The sequence below is a fragment of the Pomacea canaliculata genome, linkage group LG2 (genome assembly GCF_003073045.1).
Source record: "Pomacea canaliculata isolate SZHN2017 linkage group LG2, ASM307304v1, whole genome shotgun sequence".
Classification (NCBI taxonomy): Eukaryota; Metazoa; Mollusca; class Gastropoda; order Architaenioglossa; family Ampullariidae; genus Pomacea; species Pomacea canaliculata.
In genome coordinates this window covers 4,203,438-4,223,634 of record NC_037591.1, presented here as the reverse complement: position 1 = coordinate 4,223,634, position 20,197 = coordinate 4,203,438, and the positions used below count along the sequence as shown (strand labels likewise).

The 20,197-nt window shown below is 40.8% G+C and overlaps 2 protein-coding genes and 1 long non-coding RNA gene across 3 annotated transcripts; all 3 read left to right on the top strand.

Moving 5' to 3' along the window:
- The first annotated feature begins 2,181 nt into the window (after positions 1-2,181).
- Positions 2,182-5,922, top strand: LOC112557179 (elongator complex protein 5-like). Its single transcript, XM_025226874.1, has 8 exons — positions 2,182-2,350; positions 2,644-2,704; positions 2,911-2,991; positions 3,301-3,512; positions 3,995-4,173; positions 4,755-4,850; positions 5,255-5,346; positions 5,763-5,922. The coding sequence occupies exons 1-8, from the start codon at positions 2,296-2,298 to the stop codon at positions 5,857-5,859; spliced, it is 873 nt and encodes a 290-aa protein (XP_025082659.1). The 5' UTR covers positions 2,182-2,295; the 3' UTR covers positions 5,860-5,922.
- Positions 5,923-7,139: 1,217 nt separating this feature from the next.
- Positions 7,140-9,185, top strand: LOC112557346. The gene is made up of 4 exons (XR_003097941.1): positions 7,140-7,527; positions 7,917-8,169; positions 8,331-8,649; positions 8,843-9,185. It is a non-coding gene; the product is annotated as an uncharacterized LOC112557346 (long non-coding RNA).
- A 1,717-nt stretch (positions 9,186-10,902) lies between these two features.
- LOC112557490 lies at positions 10,903-13,746 on the top strand. Its single transcript, XM_025227387.1, has 4 exons — positions 10,903-10,992; positions 11,634-11,777; positions 11,982-13,394; positions 13,626-13,746. Exons 1-3 carry the CDS (start codon positions 10,953-10,955, stop codon positions 12,485-12,487), a joined length of 690 nt encoding a protein of 229 aa, XP_025083172.1. The 5' UTR covers positions 10,903-10,952; the 3' UTR covers positions 12,488-13,394; positions 13,626-13,746.
- The last annotated feature ends 6,451 nt before the right edge of the window (positions 13,747-20,197 follow it).

Sequence of the window (20,197 nt, the reverse complement as noted above, 5' to 3'; positions counted from 1 at the left end):
GTTTGTAACATTACAGGACGAGTTGCACTGCCAAGAAAACTCACTTGTTTTGAAGGAAGGCTGGAACACAGCAGCACCAGACTTGAGAGAAATGTCGTTGGAATGGCAACACAAACACATTAACCTTTGTGATCGGCGTGCACGCAGTCGCTTCTCGTCCAACCTTCGCGATAAGTGTTTCTTGAGTTATTCGACTTTCACTCGGGTTAGCCAGGAGCGCAGTCTGGTAAGAAATATCGAAAATGTCCATGACTGTTTTCAAAGACTTGTGGCATTTTACCACAACATTTGTCTACTGCTGAGTGTTTTTTTTTTATTATTATTAAACGGAATTATTTTTATAGTATTATTCTACGCTCTCTCTCTCTCTCTTTTACTCTCTCTGTAGAAAGAATGGGGAGAGAAAGAAGATTTAAGGAAGTTTTTTATTTTTTGTTTTAAACCTGTTTCCTAACGACCACTTCATTCCTGTGAGTGGAATTAAACCAGAAAACTGGACTTGATGCGTCTTCGTGGTTCACGTGACTTGAAGGATCGCTTGCGTGGAAGTCAAACACAAACAGGCGCCCAGCGGGGCTGAGACGAAACTTTCTACCCACGAGCTCATTGCCCATGACGGATGTTTGTTTACTCTTGATGAATGTTTTTTCTCCTGTGAATATTACCGTTTGGATTTCGACTGGAAGTTTAGACGAGGTCGTTGCGGTCACGATGGCTCCAACCATTATTTATATTGAAATATTAAAGGTAATCACAACAGATTAAACAACAAAAAGCTGTTTGTCTTAGTTGCGTTTTGAGAACAGTTTTGATTCTTGTGAAACTCTGGCAAACAGAAAGCTTATGCATGAATGTGCATGTGTGTGTGAAACAAAAAGAGATAAAAAAATAAATAAATAGTTTTCGAAAATTATAGCTTATTCTTTTATCAGAGAAAGGTCACTAAGCAAGTAGACAAATGTTTATTCAGTCACTTCTTCAGATACAAGCGTTTTTTATTATGACTATAATTGTACCCAAACTTTTGATTGCGAGAAAGAGACTCAACCTTTATGGTACCCTATAAAATAGTTAATCTTCTTATCAAAGAAAACCGACAAATTTTATTACGAGTCAGTTGCCCAGATTATTTCTGGATCCATTTTCTTGGGAATAATTTTTTTTGGGTGTTGAGTGTATTTTATTTTTCGACACTAATGCCAGAAATATCCTTAATTAGTGTTATTTTAATGTCTTCATTGATCCCTGTCTATCTCAAAGTCCAAAGTCTCAAAGTGCTGTTGTTTTGACCACCTGTTGTCTCAACTGACTTTGTATGGCCGGCCCTGCGTAAACCTGTGTAAACACCCTTGTGTTTTCCCTCCCAGATCTTTCTCAAGCGTTATACTGTACTCAAGGATACCTAAAATTAGGTGGGGATTAGTGTGATTGAACCGACAAAGACAAGACCTGATAAGATAAGAAGGATTGATTATAATGATCGAAATTAGATTGCAACGAACAGCACTTGCTCCCCTGTAATGTTAAAATTAACCTGGCTATCGACCTCTCTATAAGGATGGAGTTTAAATTAAGTGGGATCCGTAGTGATCGGGGAAAAGTATATTAAATCTTATTGCGTCTTTTTCAACTTATTTTTTTACTCCTTCAATCGCTAAACTCAAAAAAAAAAAAAAAAATAATAATAAAAATCAGACTATAACCGCAGTGACCTTAACTTCGTCATGGCATGCAGTTATTTTCCCAGTTTGTTCCAAGAGAATATATACAAATTATAGCACACGGCATCCGTCCTCGGAAATATGCAAACGACTGCCAATTAGTTACTTCTAGTGATCTAGAACTTTCTCTCATTGTAGAGCTTTTTAATAAGTTGTAAAATCAATAAATTCTTTGAGGGACCCCTTTTCAGATTTTTGCACTGTAAATTTTTTGCGTAAGCAAAAAGATCTTTGCGTATTTAAAGCAAGGTTTGAAACAAGTTAATACAGAAAAATCATTTTATTTAGATAATTTCGAAATGGAGCATAAAATGTGATGCACAGATGTGTTTAATTACTTATAAATTAAATAAATAAACCGTGATCAATTTACACTTTTTCTGTCCATGTTTGTGGAAAGACCAGCAACTGGGGTAAAAAAAACTGCGCAAGGGGAGGGAATTCTGGTTGTTTAGTGGGAGTAGTTTCCCTTGTGATGATGGTGGTACATTGCAGACGACAGTAAAATCAGCTATTTCGCTAGCAAAGAAGGAGCATTGCATTTGTATTTAACAAGCAAACCTTCCCCTTAAAAATGCTTCAATATTTGCTCTCAGGAATAGCTCAGTCTCGCATTATAATGATTGAAGGTACAATGTTTCTCATCATTTTCGAGGTGACAAGCTATACATAGCATGGTCGAGTTGCGAGCGAAAGTGAAAGAGTACACCAGCATCTATTACATATTTGAAATTTAAACGATTAGCCAGTTTTATGGACAGCGTCTTTATTATTGGCGAATCATTTGCTTGTTGTTTTAATATTTCAGCTGATTAGTTTTGTTTACCTGTGATTGTGATTGTCAAACGAATCCCATTCAAATAAGAAATTTGATGTATGATTGGCTGATGTACTGATGTATGAAATTGACTTGTTGCTGCAGACAATGAAGAGAATCCTGGGAGACAGCTAGTCATTGCATTTCTTCAAAACTTATGTCAGAGGTTTGTGTGATACAAATGTTTATATAAAAACTGTTTCAACCTTGTTTTTAGTGATGGCATACTCCGGTCAGATCTTCTATTAGAAGTTCTAGTCTGTAGGTTTCTTTTATCCTTTAATGCAGTTACTGTGCAAAGTAAACTTAGACTTATCTGTTCAAATTTGTATATAAATAAAACAAGAGTTAATTGTGTATTTTTTCCTACAGATGTGACATGGTTTTGTTACTGGCATATGAAAGACCTGCAGAATTTTTTATTAGGCTTTTACCTGAAGAACTAACCAAAAGGTACATTTCCTTGTGTCTTACTTTTAATTTTTAATAGGTATGATTACAGTATATCTTTTGTGTGTGTGAGAGAGAAGGAGAAATATGCTAATATGACATTATTTTAGATATACTAACCTTTCATCATTTTCTGTTTTCTCCACAAATGCAGGTGTGATTAAGAAAAAAATTAATATAGTATTTCTTGTGCCTGTTTGTCATACAGTACAATTGGAATACGTTTTTCAATACTTTATACTCTATTTCCAGCAGTTTTTGCTGAGCACTGGTTTGCCCTTTAAAGCTACATTTTCACTGATGTATTTTCAGAATTCTGGTTATTGATGTCATGAAGAACTGGTGTGACTGTTGTGGCACATCTCAAACGGCATATCACATTATTACTAACATGCTCTCACGCATCACTGGAGAGGAACAGAGGCTGGGTGTTGTGATAGACTCAGTGACAATATTAGCACAAGGGCACTCCCCTGCTCTTGTGCCACAAGTACTGCACAGTTTTGCTAACTTGAATGAGAAAGGTAAAGTGATATGAACTTTAATTCTATGAGCAATTGGATTTGTAGATCCCTAACCAAAAACAAAGTCTGCTTGTCAGGCCCATTCTTAGCCCTTGCGGGCCCTGAGGCATAGGGATTTGGAACCTAGTTGCCGTATTAATCAAAAGCGTGGGGCTTCTGACGACTATCAAAAGTGCAGGACCCCGGCAGATACCTCATCTGGTTGCCCCTAAACATGACCAGGCCTGCTGCTTGTGACAGTGATGATCATAACAATATTACTGCCTTTAAGGTGTACTTTGTCATATAATGTAATTTGTATGCTTACATTTCTATACAAAAAGAGTTGAATATCATTTAAGTATATCATATTAGTACAATAGTAAACAGCATGCTTCTTTTCTATTACAATGTTTATAATGACTCATTTAAGACATGCATGATGATTTGTCTTTTGTTAACTAATTTATGGTTGATTCTAAGTGATTTTTTTTCTTTTCAAGGCAACACAGTTCAGCAGGTGGTGGCATTGGTACACAGTGATGTGCATGATGAGGCTACCATCAAAGTCATCCAGAGTCGTGTCCCTACGATTATTCACTTGAGACCGTCATCTACTCATCATCACATGCATGGCTGTGTTATACAACACAGTGAACTGTGGAAAAAATCAACAGAATGGGCAAGTACATGTAGCCTATTAGCTTATCAATGGATCCAGGAAAAGAATTTATTTAGCTTTCTTTTTCAAACTTTATCAAACGTCTGTTAATATTTTTGTCATTAAATATCAAGCAGCATGTAAATTAGTGGTATGCAATGTGATGTTAAACAACATAACTGTTAGAGCATGAGATGTGTTTTATTCTGAGAGCCAAAACAACATAGTTGGCTTCTGTAGTTTTAAGTTGATGACCCATCTAAACAGCTGTTTGAAGCAGGACTCAGATTTTGTAAATCCTCTTCTTAATAGATTGATAAAAGAGTTATTTTGAGGTGTTATATGACAGAAAGAAGTTTTGTTTTAATGCTGCATCTAAAAAGGCTGAATACAAGTGCTTTGGGAACATTAGAAATGTGAGCATATAAATTACAAAATGCACTTTGCAAGCATCAATATGGTTATGAAAATCATCATCACCATCACTGTCACAAGCAACTTTTGTTTTAGCTGTTCTTTTATAAAATTGACTTTATGTAAGTTTGTCAGTCCATTTTTGATTTTGTTGTTTAATAATTGTTTTATCTCTGTTGGACTTTCAGGAGGAAGATTTCAACATAAACGAGAGATTTCAAGTAACAGATGTGTCAGCAGTTGTGAAGAAAAAGTTACCCAGTAGCATTGCTACAGAAAAGCAGGTTAAAAAAAAATTTAACACCTAGTTTGGGTAATGTAGGGAATGACTCAGACCTCATCTGAAAATTAACCAGACTTGGCTTTGTGGGATTATGCCGAGGATTTTTAAGAGGTCATGCTGCTAAAAAACAATTTCTTAAACACTGTAGAGTTATCCTAAATTTGTTTTATTCCCCCTGTCTGAGAATTGACTCCTGCTTCATTGAATATCATTATTAAATCATTTAGAGCATGAATTTTATTATTGCTGAACATTTGGATAGCTGAAACTATGAAGCTTTACTGCTGCTTGACTTGAGGTACTCTTTCATAATAGCTGTCGTCATTTTAAATACCAAATGTGTGCGTGCTAATTGTTGTATCAAAACTGTCTACTTATTTTGAGAAGAAAGTTTTCATTTTTCAGTCTGACCCTACAGCAAACTTGACCTTTAATTTGACTCTTCGTCCTGAAGAGAAAGCTGCAAAGGACCAAGTAGTTCTTCCCTATACTAGTGTGTAAGTAACTGCCTTGATGTTTAAAAGCTTTGCTTGAAAACATGGACTTGTCTGTGTTTATTGCAGCCCATACACAAACTCATGCTCAGAAGTAGCATTGTTAGTCACAAACACACCCTGAAATTATTTTCAAGACAATTTTAGGTGAATATTGCTGGACAAGCAAACAACACTCATCCATGTATAGCATGCACAAATAGAATTAATTGTGAGTGTGATAAATGATAATAAATGGAAACTCCATGCACTTCTTCATGTGAGCTGGAACAGCATCATCCTTAACAATCTTTACCATCTGAATCATCTACATTGCTATTTCTTATTGCTGATGTTATTGACTATACAAAACTATTGAACAGCCAGAGTTATTACTGTTAACAGTGTAAAGGTTCATTTATTGTTCATTTTTGCTGCAGAACATCATCAGAAAAGAATCCTGGTCAGATCTTTTATATTCCTGATGATGCTGATGACTTTGATGATGAAGATCCAGATGATGATCTTGACTTTTGATAACAATGTATATCAGCTTGGTTACAAGAACTTTGTAAATAAAATGATAAGACTCGTCATCAAGCAGTAAGTCCTAACGTTGTGTTATGTGTGTATATGTGGATGACATTTAAACGTGCACACTCTTGATCCGTCCAAACAAAAAGCCAGCCCGTTAAAGGATTTTTCCTGGCTGGAGAGGTTAAAACTATTAGCATATAAAATGTTTAATACTAAAGAATGGCCCATTATATGTTATCTGCTGTCTTCATGGACTTGCCCTCAAAGTGAGCTACTGACGCCTTGGTACCTGAATCAGTATCTTTAGTCTGTGTTGCTCTTCTCTGTATCATACATCAGATGAGAGAAATTCGGCAGTCACTTCTTTTCCTTCTTAGAATAGAATTCTAAGCTTTTTCTCTTCAGTGTGATGACGTTTAAATCCTTTAAATATGGCTCAATATTAATCACTTTAATTGAAGAATTTTTTTTTTAAACTCAAGACTACTGTTCCGTTCACTCTTCAATTCTTCGTCCATGTACTTCATGTTTTCGTCTTGGTGTTACCTGTTTGTTGACGCTTGAGTTTGTTGTACGAATTATCAGTTTGTAGTCTTTCGTGCCCAGTCCTTTGAACATATTCACTTGGATAAATATATTGAAAAATTTTATTATAATGCTTACTCTATTCTATTGTTTATTAGAATATTCACGAGCATGTCTCCTGTGTGGTATGTTTGCTTTTGGGAATAAAATGATCACTTGCAAAGGAAAAAAAACTTAAGCATGTCTGCTCATCCAATCCTCTTTCATAAGAATATTTTCATGCTCTTAATAACTTAACTGAAGAAAATTTCGTGCAGATTAGTACATGCATATCAAAGTAGGACTTTGCTTTAGACAGTAACACCATGGTGCATGATACAAGAGATGAGCAGTTCTGGGGTGCTGCGCCAAACCAGAGACATTTGGGGGAGGCGGGTGAGAAAAACGCTGAAATAACAGTGATAGTAAAGACACATGTTTTAAAACAAGTACTTTTCCTTATCTAGCGTGCTTTACAATTTTCCCACAAGCCAACACTTTTCTGATTCTACACAGTTTTGTTCTAATCTTCCTTTGATAAATGGTTTGCCACGAAGACCATCCCGTATTACGGACACAAACTGCGTGGATTCTGTTCACGAGACAACGAATTTAAAACCTTTCAAAATCTTTGCTAATGATCGTAACATTTCGGGAGAGGTCCTTTTATTTCACATCAGAGAATCAAATGACAGGGACACAGTCATGCGCAGACTGTGGACATGTCAGAAGCATAATAGTGTTAACATGATCTCACAGCTGGATGTAGGAAGCAGAACCAACTACTCGACGGAGATTAGTCTTCTGGTCACAACCTCAGGCACGACATCAACAGCAAGAATCTGTCTCCCATTGTGAATCTGCCTTGGACTGCAGAGCTTGACAAGATTTCACAAACCAGGAAGCGATGTCCATCAACTGCTAAACCACACCTGGTGTCACCAGCGGGAGATTTGCTCGTCCTCATCTTGGTCTGCATATAAGTAGACGTGGTACAAACTTTGAAGCAATATTGCAGTTGCCTAAGAGACACTGTACTCTACTCATCTGTCTAAGTTTCGTGAAAAGCAGCCATGAAGAGCATGTTGGCTTGTCTGGCCTTTGGTGAGTTCTTCAAGTTCTTCTTGACTTTAGGACCGTAGTAGGGATAGCCTCTGTTAGGTATGCTCTTACCTTTAGTCCAGCAAATGCTTCCCAAACCATTGGATAAAAACAAAAACACTGTGATCTTGATTAGCAGCAACGATCTTTCACGATCTCTAGTGTTTCTAAGCTTAAAATTTCAAATTAAAAAAAATTATTTTTTCTGTATAGTTACTGTTTTGTTCTAAAAATGTCGTTGTTGTTGGTAGGTGTTCAATGAAATATCCAGTATTGTTCGATATTATTTTCAGTGTTTGTTTCCATCATTATTCTTAGTTTTATTTTCAGAATCGCTGCATGTTAATGATGTTAGGTCTGTAAAAAAAAACATTCAACTGTTGAAATCCCAGGTGGCGTCCTCATTGCACTGGCTGTAGACACCAGCGCTTATCCCCAGCAGCAGGAGCTTCCGACCCAACATCAGCAGCTTCCGACCCAACATCAGCAGCAGCAGCAACCACCTCTGCAGAATGTTGTGACCGAATGGTGCAGGTCTGAAAACGGCTCAGTGCCTTACTGGCTGGACCCTACCTGTACGACCTATGTGACCTGTACTAATTTCAACCTGACCCTAGAAAAGTGCGAAGAGGGTCTGGCATACAGGTAAAGAGTTTCTTCCCGCCTTTGGAAACTTCTTGCGCTTTTGCTACAATGTAAACTATATGTATGTCAAGCAATATATATATCAAGCACTTCTGTTTTTTAAAGCTGCCTTTCGGTCCCTCAGTCTTACTGCCGGTTTTCATTGTTCTCTCCTGCAACAGTTTCCGTCAGAAGCATGCGTGGAGATTGACCTCGTGAACTGCACGGATCAGAACGAACAGTTCATCTTGGTGCTGAGGAAGGTGGTGGCCTCAACCTTCTACAATAACTTGCCAAGACCTCACCTGCCTTTCGGCGCCGCTGCACCAGCCGACGGCGAGAACGAGGAGAGGGAGGAAGAGAATTCCAGCAACGTGCCCGCCGGTCGCGCTGCCGCTGGTGGTCTCGGTGCTTCTACAGACGAGGAGGAGGGCGCGGGCGACAACGCTGTCTTGACCATTGACCTCACCGATCTGCCCACCATCGTCGTGGATAGCTCGAGTACTCACCTTGATTTTCTAGCTGAGTAGTCCCACAAAAAGATAGATTAGCTGGCGAAGAAAAAAAAAATGTTGTTGATGATGACGATGATAATGATGACGATGACGATGACGACGACGATGACGACTACTACTGAAGGTCCCCCTCTTTGCTTTGTCATTTTTATTTTTATCTTTCCCTTCTCTTGTTTCAGACTCGTTCAACGTGACCCTTCCGTCTGCCATGTGTCATCACCTTGACGACAGAGTCTCTCAGCTCGAGCAGAGTGTCAACACCGTGCTGCTGATGCTGACCGGATGTCCCGAGCGCGCATGCGACGTACCTCTCTTCCATTTTGATTGTTAGATGCACGCGCTGGAGAGAAGCGATGACATGATGTCACGAGAAATCGTTCTTCCCTGATAATGTTGTTGGTTGTTATTGTGTGGCGCGTGCCTTCTGCCAGTTTCCATGAGCAGTCGGCGTGGTCGCTGTCGGTGTCTGGCTTTAAGAAAACATCTTGATGAGAGGGCAATAAAGGACCTGGTGCGATGCTGCTTCAACTGCCTTGTGTTTAATGTTGATGATGAAACTAGTAAACTTCTATTATTTCTGTTTGTTTGTTTATTTGTTTGTTTGTAAAAAATATTTCTTGTTGTGAAGAAAGAAAACATAAAAATAACTAGTTCCTTAAAAAATTGTTCATACATATATAGACATAAAACAAGCACACAGAGACAATAAGATAATTCCCATTAAAGAGAGTGTCGTCCAGTTTATCCAAGCTCTGTATAAGAGGTCAACTGATGAATAACCAGATGGAGCTTGTTCACACGGTAATGGGCGTCCATCAAATGTTTTACTCCATGGGACTTTAGATAAAGCCGGTAACAAAGGTGCCCTGGGGTAAAGTAGTAGTGCCCTGGGGTTTGAACATATGCTTTATAACTTTGGAAACAAAATGCAATTTCTACGTTTCCTATTTTGCGCTGGGAAAACTGCTAACTCTCGCTTCAAAACTAAGGTCATCAAAGATGTCGAGTACACAAGTTTTATACTCTCATCAAACTCAGTTTATACAGATCAAGTTGGTTATCTTTATTTGTATTTTTAAACAAAAAACAAAAAAACAAAAAAGCGCGATAATTGTGTGCCCTGATATGAGATATGAACCAAGAACCACTGGATTCTTCGGGTATTGGTACCCGGCTAGTGTTACTATTGAGTCACTGGAAGTATTTTTCGTAATAACTAGGTGCGTACGGTAGTTTGCCTTTTCAGACAACTTTATGTACAGTTGCACCAACGCAATCAAAGCTGGTTTTAATAGTTTGAAGAAAAAGTCTACTGTGACACAAGATCAATAAACAATCTGGTTTGAATCATTACCACTGACTATAGTGTAGCATAACAAGGTTTGAGACACTTTACACCTGGCTTGGTAGCTACAGGTAGCTAAGAGGAGAGAGTTTTACCTGTGTAAAGAATCTGCGACCGACCTTTGGCACGTCGTAATACGGACTAACGGGCGGCTGTGTGTTTTGACACTCACAAGAAAAATACAGCAGGCAACTGGTGGGAGGGGCGGTCATCTTGTCATCTCCAGCATCTTCACAGAAGAGCGCGCAGGTACACTTCTCCACATTAACTTCGAGCTTTACTTCTGGTTCGAGCGGCGCTGAGTAGAGGAAAAGCGTTTTGTTCGGTACAAAATATACAAAATGAAACTGTTCTTGTCCTTGTCGTCTCCACTTAATGGCCGAGGGTGTCGCCACAGTGATCGCCCCCTGTGCCAGTCGAAACCAACGAGATGTTAGTCACACCTGATACCGACTGACTTCAAAGGATTACGACAGCTTCCCTTCTGTGCAAAGCTGCGGCATCTCATGAGCGGCAATGATTCAGAACCAAAACACACCTGAGGAAACCCATACCTATTTTTAGCTTGTGTCCAGACATTTGTACACACTGGCATACCTGTGAAATCGACAATTATTCTAAATAAAAATTATTTCTTAAGGGAACGAAAACAACAGACTTGTCGTTAGTTTTAAGTCATTCATTAAATTTTTTACGGAAGTTTGTGGCAAAGAACTTGTGCCATGAAGAAGACCTGAAGCTGTTGGTGACAGGTGCTGATGTCACTTCCTGTGTGCGCACACCGTTCGTGAGTCGGTATGAGAAATTCCGCGAGTAGGCCCAGCGGCCTCTAGCCGCACACACGTGAGAAAAATAGGGGTTTGAACTTTTTGTGGGTATATAACGGAGGGTCAGCATGGTCACAGCCAGGTTTGAGTGTTCTCAGCAGCGTGTAGGGATTCAGAATGGGTTCCTTCGCCCGCTTGTGTTTGCCAATCATCGCAGGTGAGAACCATTTATGTTGTTTCTTCGTGTTTCTTTTGAAAGAGAAAGTTTGAAACTTCGCCGCACGCATGAAAACTTAAAACGTAGTCAATCTGCTGGTCTTCGCAAATTTTAAGTTGTTTGAAAGTTTTCAGAGGATTTTTTAAAAAGTCCAAGTAAGGTCTTCTAAATGAGAATTAATAAAATGCAGTTAGTTTTAGCTACATTAACTAATACGTAAACGCGCTCGAAACAGTTACCGGATTTTAAACTCTTCATCTGCTTTGGACAAAAAGAAATTGTTTATTAACGTACAGTACTAACAGCGAAGAAAAGTGCAAAAGAAAAAAAAAACCAAAACAATAAACTCAGGAGCCATAACACGCAGACAAGATGTCCGAACTCAGAGAGACTACCTAGAATCCCCCCCTCAAAAAACAAATAAATGAATGGAGTCTTGTGTAGAACATCTATCAGGCCTTTGAGCTTACAAACGTGTTTACCTGTATTTACAACTTATAAACTTGTGGTTACCTGTTTTAAATGTGTTTACACACAATAAACGGAGTTTCTCTTTCGGTAAACACACGTTCGAGAGCAGCGAATGCAGCACGTGCAGCATGGTGACTCTAAGCCGCTCTGCTCCTCCCTACATGTTGCAGCTGCTGTCTGCGTCACGGCCTCCTCCTACACCTCCAGCAGCGTGTCATGCGACGATGGCGAGGATTACATCCCGGACAGCGAGGACTGCACAAGGTTCTGGCGATGTGCTAACGGCAAGCCGTACTCCTTCACTTGTCCCGCAGGTAGGAGGCTTTCTTCACCCTTCATGTGGCTTCGGTGTCAGCTGGGGGAGGAAGAAACAAGCTCCTTGTGGGGCATGGTTGCTCTAACCCAGAAAAAAAATATTAGCTTTTATCTCAAAGAAATAGTCAAATAATAAGTATCACTCTTAATATTTTTAGTGTGTGTTTTTTCTTCACTAAGTCAGGAGCATGTCTTTTTCACAGGGCTTCGTTTTAACGTGGATATCAGCGTTTGCGATTGGCCAGATAACGTCAGATGTGGCGCCACCTACACCGAAGACGGATCTGAAGAGGACTCGGACGATGATGAAGAACACGATGAAGATAACTCAGATGAAGAGGAAGAAACCACTTACCCGTACCAGCCTGGCCCCAAGTATTATGACAGAAAATACTACACAGAAAATCCGAATTATTTCAAGCCGACGGCGGCCCCCGTGTACAGACCCATACCCACCAGACGACCAGTGTACAAGCCTGTGTATATTTCTAAGCCCCAAACCGGGTACAACAGCGGGTACATCAATGCGGCCAGACTCGCTATGTCAAGAGCAGTGAGAATGGCAATGGGTACAACAACAACAACAACTACGGCGGCGACCGACACACAGGTACGTATGGAGGCGGCAACTACAAGAACAGCAACTACAACAGTAACTACAACAGCAACAAGAATTTTAACAACAATGAAAACTACAACTCCAATATAAACTACCAAAATGGTGGAGGTGCATACAATGGATACGAGAATAAAGAAGTCTACGAGAAACCCGTGTACAGCAAGCCAGACTTTATTGGCAACTTCAACAAAAATTACAACAACTACCAGCCTCCTGCTTATCCACAGTTTGTGCAAGGGAATTCCCCCTGGCAGCAACAGCAGCAACCGTACCCGCTTCCCGTGAACAACCTTTTCCCGGTTTCCGGTAAACAGCCACTTCCATGGGTTCCTCCATTGCCAGCACAGCCTCTGCCACCTGCTCCAGGTATTGGTGGACATCTACCTTTAGAATCTGACACGGAGGTTGGGAAGATTCCTGTCCTTCCAAAGCATTTCGAAAACCAACATTTGCTCCCACCGTATCCTGTTGGAGGACCTTTGGTCCCACCACATCCTGTCGGAGGACCTTTTGGTCAGCCGCTACCGCTAGGGAAACCTTTGCCTTTTGGCCCTCCATTCCCTATCGGCAAGCCCGTCTTTGGGGAACAGCTCTTTCCTGGCACGCCTGACCACCCGATTGCGATCAAGGCTGTCAACAGTCAGCCCATCCTGACCCACCCGCTGCCGATCGGCAGTCCTCAGCTGGGATGTCTAGTCTGGGTCAGGCCTTCATCCCGGTGATCCAGAAGGACCCGCAGTTGGCCAAGTTGTACCAGCAATGGAACCCCGTGGGACCCAAAGGGTTGCCGGTGTCAGTAGACGATTACAACCTGCACCCACTTCCCGTCATCAACCAGAGCCCCATGATGAACATGCACATGAACCACGGAGTGGGGCCGGTCGTGCATGGCCCCACCTTCTTCCAGCCCCATCACGACCCCTTCCACCATGCCGGCAGCTCCGGAAACCTGCTGGTGGTGGAGCCTTCCATGCATGGAGGTGGCAGCCTTAGCAAGGTATGATCATCGTGCGTATCATTGTTGTATAAATTCGTTTGTTACAGATTGATGTATTAGAATGACTCTAATTCCGCCTTCCGTCCATCCTTACTGTCAACTAGCTTTAACGTTTTTAATTATTTACTTCTATCAGTCTTAACACTATTTCAATTAAAGGATTGCGGGCCAATAGTTTGAATCGGATTCTATGGGCTTTATTATTTCAAGGAATCCGCTTTGTTTCTGCAGATACTTCTCCCTGTCAGGCTTGTTATGACAACAGCAGCGACAACCACAACCACCACTGCTACAACACCAACCACTACTACTACCACTACGACACCCACCACGGCCACCACCACACCAACAAACATTAACATCATTCTACTGCCCTTACTGCCGCCAATACTGCCCCCAGGGAGCTTGCCTGTTCCTGGAACAATTATTGCGGAGACGCCCACAGGAATTACAGACCCGGCTAATCTACCCACCTTGATACAACCGAATCTTCTAACTAACGTTCTTGGCCAAGTGACCCAGGGGCGCACACTGACCTCGCAGCAAAGCCCTGATGTCACCTTTAGTAGGGCTGCGACTGACCCTAGCACCAGTGAGTATGAGAGGCTCATTTCTTTTGCGTGCGTCCATGTGTGTGTGAAAGAGAGAGTTATTTTTATGCGTATTTTAAATTATCTTCATTTGTGAGCGAATAAATATGCATGTACATAATTTAACTTGCAGTTACCAGTATGTACTGTCTCAAGTCATTTATTTACTTTATTTACCAGCATGCACCGCCCGCCGAAACTCTCAGCTCGTCGTCGTCCGCCTGGCGCAGCAAAGCGGCAGAACTCTGCCTGAGCGCAAGTGCAGCGCCCTTGGACAGCTGCTGAACTCCTTCGTGATGGTGTACGTGGACAACCTGCCGGCGCAGGACAACAGCCCGTGTGTCGTGGAGGTCCCCTCCATCACAGCGCAGTGCGACAGTGGGGACAGTAAGTAGTCGTCATCATCGTCATCATCATCATCATCATCATCATCATCATCGCCGCAATTTTAAAGCTAACTTTCGCAGTCTCTCTCTTTTTTTCATTCTTTCAAACCTTCTAAATCTTAAACCTGGCCATTCTTGTCTTTCAACTTTCATTTATCCTTTCTCTTTCTCTCCTTTATCTCTCCCATACTCTTCTCTCCAGGACCGCCTTCTTCACGCCCCATTGATCGTAAGACATGTCCGTAGCAAATTATTTTGCGCCTTGTTACTGCCATCACAGTGTCTTTTAAGGAAACACTCATTTTCTTTTCAGAATAGAAAGTACAAATTGAATGAAATATTTCCTTGCCCACTCATCATCATCTTGCAGACTACTTGAGTAGTTACTTGCCTGAGTCTGATGAATCCTAACAGCTTTAGTTATGTTATCGTTTATCACAATTACGATATCATTTTCTGTTTTCCATTTGCATTATCGATGTCGTATTGATTAACAGAAATTGCAGACTTTTTAAAGTCATCAGTAATTTTTTTTAAATTATTTTTTGCCTTTAGGTCCGTTAAACTACCCTGGACAAGGCTGAGCGACCTTTATCAAACAGTAAATCCTACAGCAACAATACTGTAGGCAGCATTTCAGTTATTAGTAACCTTAGTTACTACAGTCAGTCACATGATATTACTCGTTCAGCAAAGCAAGATGTGTTGTTAGAGTATTTGGCAATATGTAGAGATAGAGAGAAAGAGAAAAGAAAAGAGAGAGAGAGAGAGAAAGAATAAATAAAGTAAGAGAGAAAGAAAGAAGAATACCTGTGTTTGAAACATTTGTTGTTGTTAACGTCCTGTCATTATGTCATATCCAGTTCTTTAAATTTTAATAAACTTGACTTTCTCAATATAATTGTCGGTAATTGATTTTTACGTATGATTTTTTCTTGATTTTAACTTTTCATAGTTACATTATTTTATTACAAATTTCCTCACTAATGCAGTGTAAAGCATTCATGTGATTTCCCATGAACCTTGACAAGATGCCGCTCAAAAGCATTTCCAGTATCACAAAACTCGTTTTTATTTGCGACCAAAGAGCAAAGAGCAAACAACACACTGTTTTCAGTACAAACTCTTTATTCTTTATCCAGCCATCTGTACAAATTATTTGTGTTTTTTACCTAACTTATCTGGGTTTTGTATCTGAAATCAGAACTTTCCAGTCATTATACTTTAATTGGAACTGTGCAAGTACTCTGTTATCAGTCTGGCTCACAGTTCATATGATATTCAACTGATAAAACTGTACAGTATTTTCAATCCCAAACAGGAGACTGTCAACACTATTACAACTTTCTTGAGTATAGGACGGGTTCTTTGCAGCAAAAAATAAAATAAAATAAAATAAAATAAATAAAAAAATATATATAAATTAAAAAATAAATAAAAATTAAAAAAAATAAATCTTCCTAGGTTCCTCGGGCATGTTTTTGATGAATCGGTAACGCAAATTTTATCTAATCCTTTGCCTTTATTTTTATTCCTCGCTTCTGTTACTGGTATTTACGGCAAGCCACGTTTCTATTCTCCAAAAGCAATTCAGAATGTTGATTAACAATTTTTTTTTAAAGATAATTAATATAATGATTTGAGAGAGTCAGTAGAAAGAGCAACAAGGATGTAGAATTAACACAATTTATAGAACCCCATCAAAACACACAATCACACTTTTTGTTTGAGATAGTAAGAGGACAGCTAGAGCATCATCCTGTTCCCCGGTGACCATCACATGTCAAGGGACTGAACTACGTTGAACATAAAGACATACCAGAGTTTGCTCCCATGGATAAGGAGCTGAATGGTGATGAGGCGCGCTGTTCGCTCTCTCTTCTGCAGTCAAAACACTGGCTTGTAGCATATATATAATATATCTGCGTGGTCATGATGCACATAAACACGTCCGTCTCGGCCGACTGCCAGCAGAGGGCGCTGACCGACCTCGCTCCAGCCACGCGTAAACAACGTGCGGAGGTTCCTTGGCCGAGTTTAGCTGGTGCACACAACAATAAAATGTCACGACCCACAGCTGACACAAGGAAATGTTTACACCTGTTATGCAGGAAATTTCTAGTATATTTAAGCATTTATTTTCACTTAATAGCCCATGGCGATGCGAGGAGAATAGATAAATAAATAAATTTAAAAGGAAGACAATGCAAAGCGGCGCTTTCCCGGACTTTAATAAAAATAGGAGGACGCCCAGCGACTCGAAAACAAACTAATTAATATTTTTGTGTCGATGACCGACTATGCCCTTGTCGTAAATACTCAGACAGACCGTCCTCAGTTCCCAGCTGTCCCTGAATGGAGACAGGTCTATATACCTACTGCCTGTAACAGCTTTCTGTGATAGCTACACGGGCTTGGCCCTGGTGACCATCGTCTGGCGACAGACTGAAGATAATAGCTGTGCACTCACCTTCCACGTGTGAGGAAAACAAAGAGATGGACTGAATAACCCCGCCAAAGCTGTTGTTGTCCTCAGCAAGTTTGATTGCGGCTGTTGTGTTATGAGAATCAAACAACACCTGGTTGGTTGGAGCAAAAGAATAAACCAATGATCCTGGAAATATAACTTTAAAAAAGGTGTTAGCCTCTGGTGTTGATTGCTCTGGATAATGAGGTCCGGATTAAGCATCCTTGAAGATTCTTTATCCTACAGACAAGGAAGGACCCAGTCATTACCGTTATGTAAGTGCAATTATATTAGTATCAACTGGTATCAAGGTTTTAGGGATGCTCTTGATGAAAATCAGTGGAACTATAGCGGGATAAAAGTCAGGCAGAGAAATAAACTTTGTTAGTGACTCATGGAGGAAGAAAACACGATAAGTTGTTGCTTATTTTGAAAGTGTTGTTTTGAGGATTTTGACTATTGAAGTTTACGGTTTATGTGCTTCAGCATCATTGGAGTCAACAAGAGAAGACATTTGTTGACCATGCTGTGATGGTCAGGCTTGGGTTAGTCGATGGTAGCTTCACCCGAGACTCTTTGTTTCAACCATATTTTGTAGTTTGCGTGATCCAAAGCTTGTAAGTTAAACTTCCAGTTAAGGGGCCAGAGACTGGGATAGGTTCAAGTGTAGAGGGTGATGATATAGACTGCCCCTGCTCCCTACCCTTCGTGCCCTGCGAAACCTCTAGGGTAGACATCGGCATACGAGTGCAGTTTTACAGCAGGTATCCGGAGACTACAAAGCGCACTTGTGTGCACGTGGTGAAGGATGTGCTCACCTGCTGCGAGTCCCAGCGTGATGGCGGCGATAATAGAGTCAAGACGCCAGAAAAAGACAACGGAAGTGCAACAAGTTCCTGTGCGCATGCGTGCAGACGTGTGAGTGCGTTCATTTGTCTGAGTCGTGACAAGGAGCAATCAAGTGACTGCTAATTCAAACTGAGTGGACCAGTTAGGTTAGACCGCTGTAAACATACCTGCATTCTCACCACATGCTTCTCGCCTGCAAAAGAGTCTTGCTCCTCCATTCCATACCCACCCACCCCCAATTTTGTCGCTTGGCGCGCTCGTAGGGTAGATGATTAGCTATCACGACCCTCGCACCTGCCTGTGGCCCCCAACAACGGACTGGCCACCACCACCAGTCAGCTGCAGGTGAGGGCGGTCCCGGCTTTGTTCCTCGGGTATCTTCACCCCTCTACAAAAATAATAATAAAAAATAAAAATTGTAAAAACTTCACGTGACAGTTCTTGCTCTCTCTCCTCCACGCACTCCTGCTACCCCTGCCCTTCCTGCCCCTCCTTTCTCGTCGAAGAAGTGCGCAGTCTTTCCGCTCCTTGCCACCCGCCACATTCCCCCGACTCCAATTCGACCCCGACCGATTATTATTGGTCCAATTTAAGTGCAGGACACTTAAAAAAAAAAACAACTGCTGAAACCAGTTCATGCTTGAAAAATAAATTAAGAATAATATAAAAAAAAACAATAAAAGGGGGTGGCATTTAATGAGTTATTTCTGGCAATAAACAGAAGCCGTGAGCGCCGAACTCTCGTACCTAGATGTTATAAAAAGAAGGACCACTCCTACACATCCACAGGCTGGTGGAGCAGATATCACACGTAGCCCTGTTCCTTTGTTCGACTGTCAGTCCAAGTGTGCTGCAGCTAACTGGGAGTGGCGGATGAGGTGGAGGATTGACGACGAGAAAGGAAGGTCATCCGGAACAAAGAAGGAGAGAGAGAAAACTGTTTGCGAATTACAGACCAATCCCTTCGCATTTGAGCTACGGAGTGTGTCAAATTGGATGGTGTGTTGGAATACAAAGCTTTGTTAGGTGTCTGCAAGATAGATTGTGAGAAGTGAGGGGCTAAGGGGAAGGGGAAGATAAAAGAAAGGAGAAGAGGGAGGAGTGGTCATTGTGGACAAATACTTCGCCGTACGTCAAACATCGAGTGAGGAAAGTGGCGGGAATGTAACAGGAATGTGTCAAGCTTTCAAGCTCAAGATTCCACAGCGCGAACTTCCATTGGAGGGAAGGAAGAAACAAACTGATGTACACACGTGTGAGCAAGCAAATTAACGAAAGAAAGAAAAAAAAACGAACGAAAAAAGAAATAAAAAGAACCAAAGACAAAAAATAAATGAATGAAAGAAAACGGTTGAGCAAAAAAAGTAAAGAAACAGCGAGTTAACTCACTAAATGATAAAAAAAGAAAGATAGGACAGTGTAGTGGACAGTGTGTACCGAGCTCCTCGTGATGAGTGAGAGAAGAACAGACAAGAACTGTGGTTGTCATTGTCCAAGTCACAGTTAGCCGCAGTGTCTCTTAGTTCGTGACCCCTTCAACGGTCGAGTCACCTTTTTTTAAATATCACATCAAGTTTTTTTTAATATTCTGTAAACACGACAAAAATCAGAAATAAATAACTTGTACTACTTTAACCTACCTTTATTTATTTTTTTTAATTTTTTTTAAATTTATTTATTTATTTTAACTATTTACACAGTCATGGAGAGGGTAAGGGAACTAATCTGTCTGACCCTTAGACATTCACTTTATCTCTTGCATCTCTATTTTTATTATGTGTAACTGCTTCTTGTTACGATGCAATTTTTCCAGGCGACATCGTTTTATTCACGCAAAGTAGATCACGTGATGCAATCTTCAGCCAATGAATCACGGGCGGTGTTGTTTGAAGTGAGTGCAATGTGAGGTACCGTGGACAACTACTCAAGTCAGGAAGAAGGCTCGTGCTGATGTTTGAAGTTGATTGGATCATTAAGTAATATGAGGGCATGATGACCACGTTAATTAGAGCATGAACAGCCGACAGTCACAGTTAGCCGTTTGCACTGGTACTCTCAGATACATTACACAGCGCGTCTGAGAGAGACAGAGACAGAGACAGAGCTTACCTGTGGTTGTATACAGTTGTATGTAAATATCTGCACAGTGTGTGAGAGAGAGCGCCAACGCCTGTTGATGCGACTGTGAATAGCAATGTTGAAGGAAGATAACTTCCGTAAAGCAGTGACCTAACTTGGCAGTAGAATTGTCTCCCCTGCAGCAGGATTCCTGGGGAACAGGTAACAACGTAGCATTTGTCCGTCAGAAAATCTCTTTGTGTCAATGAACCACGGACGTGTATAGGTGGACTGCTGTCTGTTTGCCAAGACCAACGCTTAGCCTCTTGCGAAGTTAGTCTCGGCGAGCCGTAACAAAGAATGTGACTAAGCCGGAAGCTTTGTACAAACCTGCCTCGTTTTAGTAGCTTAGTAAAATAAAAAAAAAATGATCTGTTTACAGTCATGGTTTTT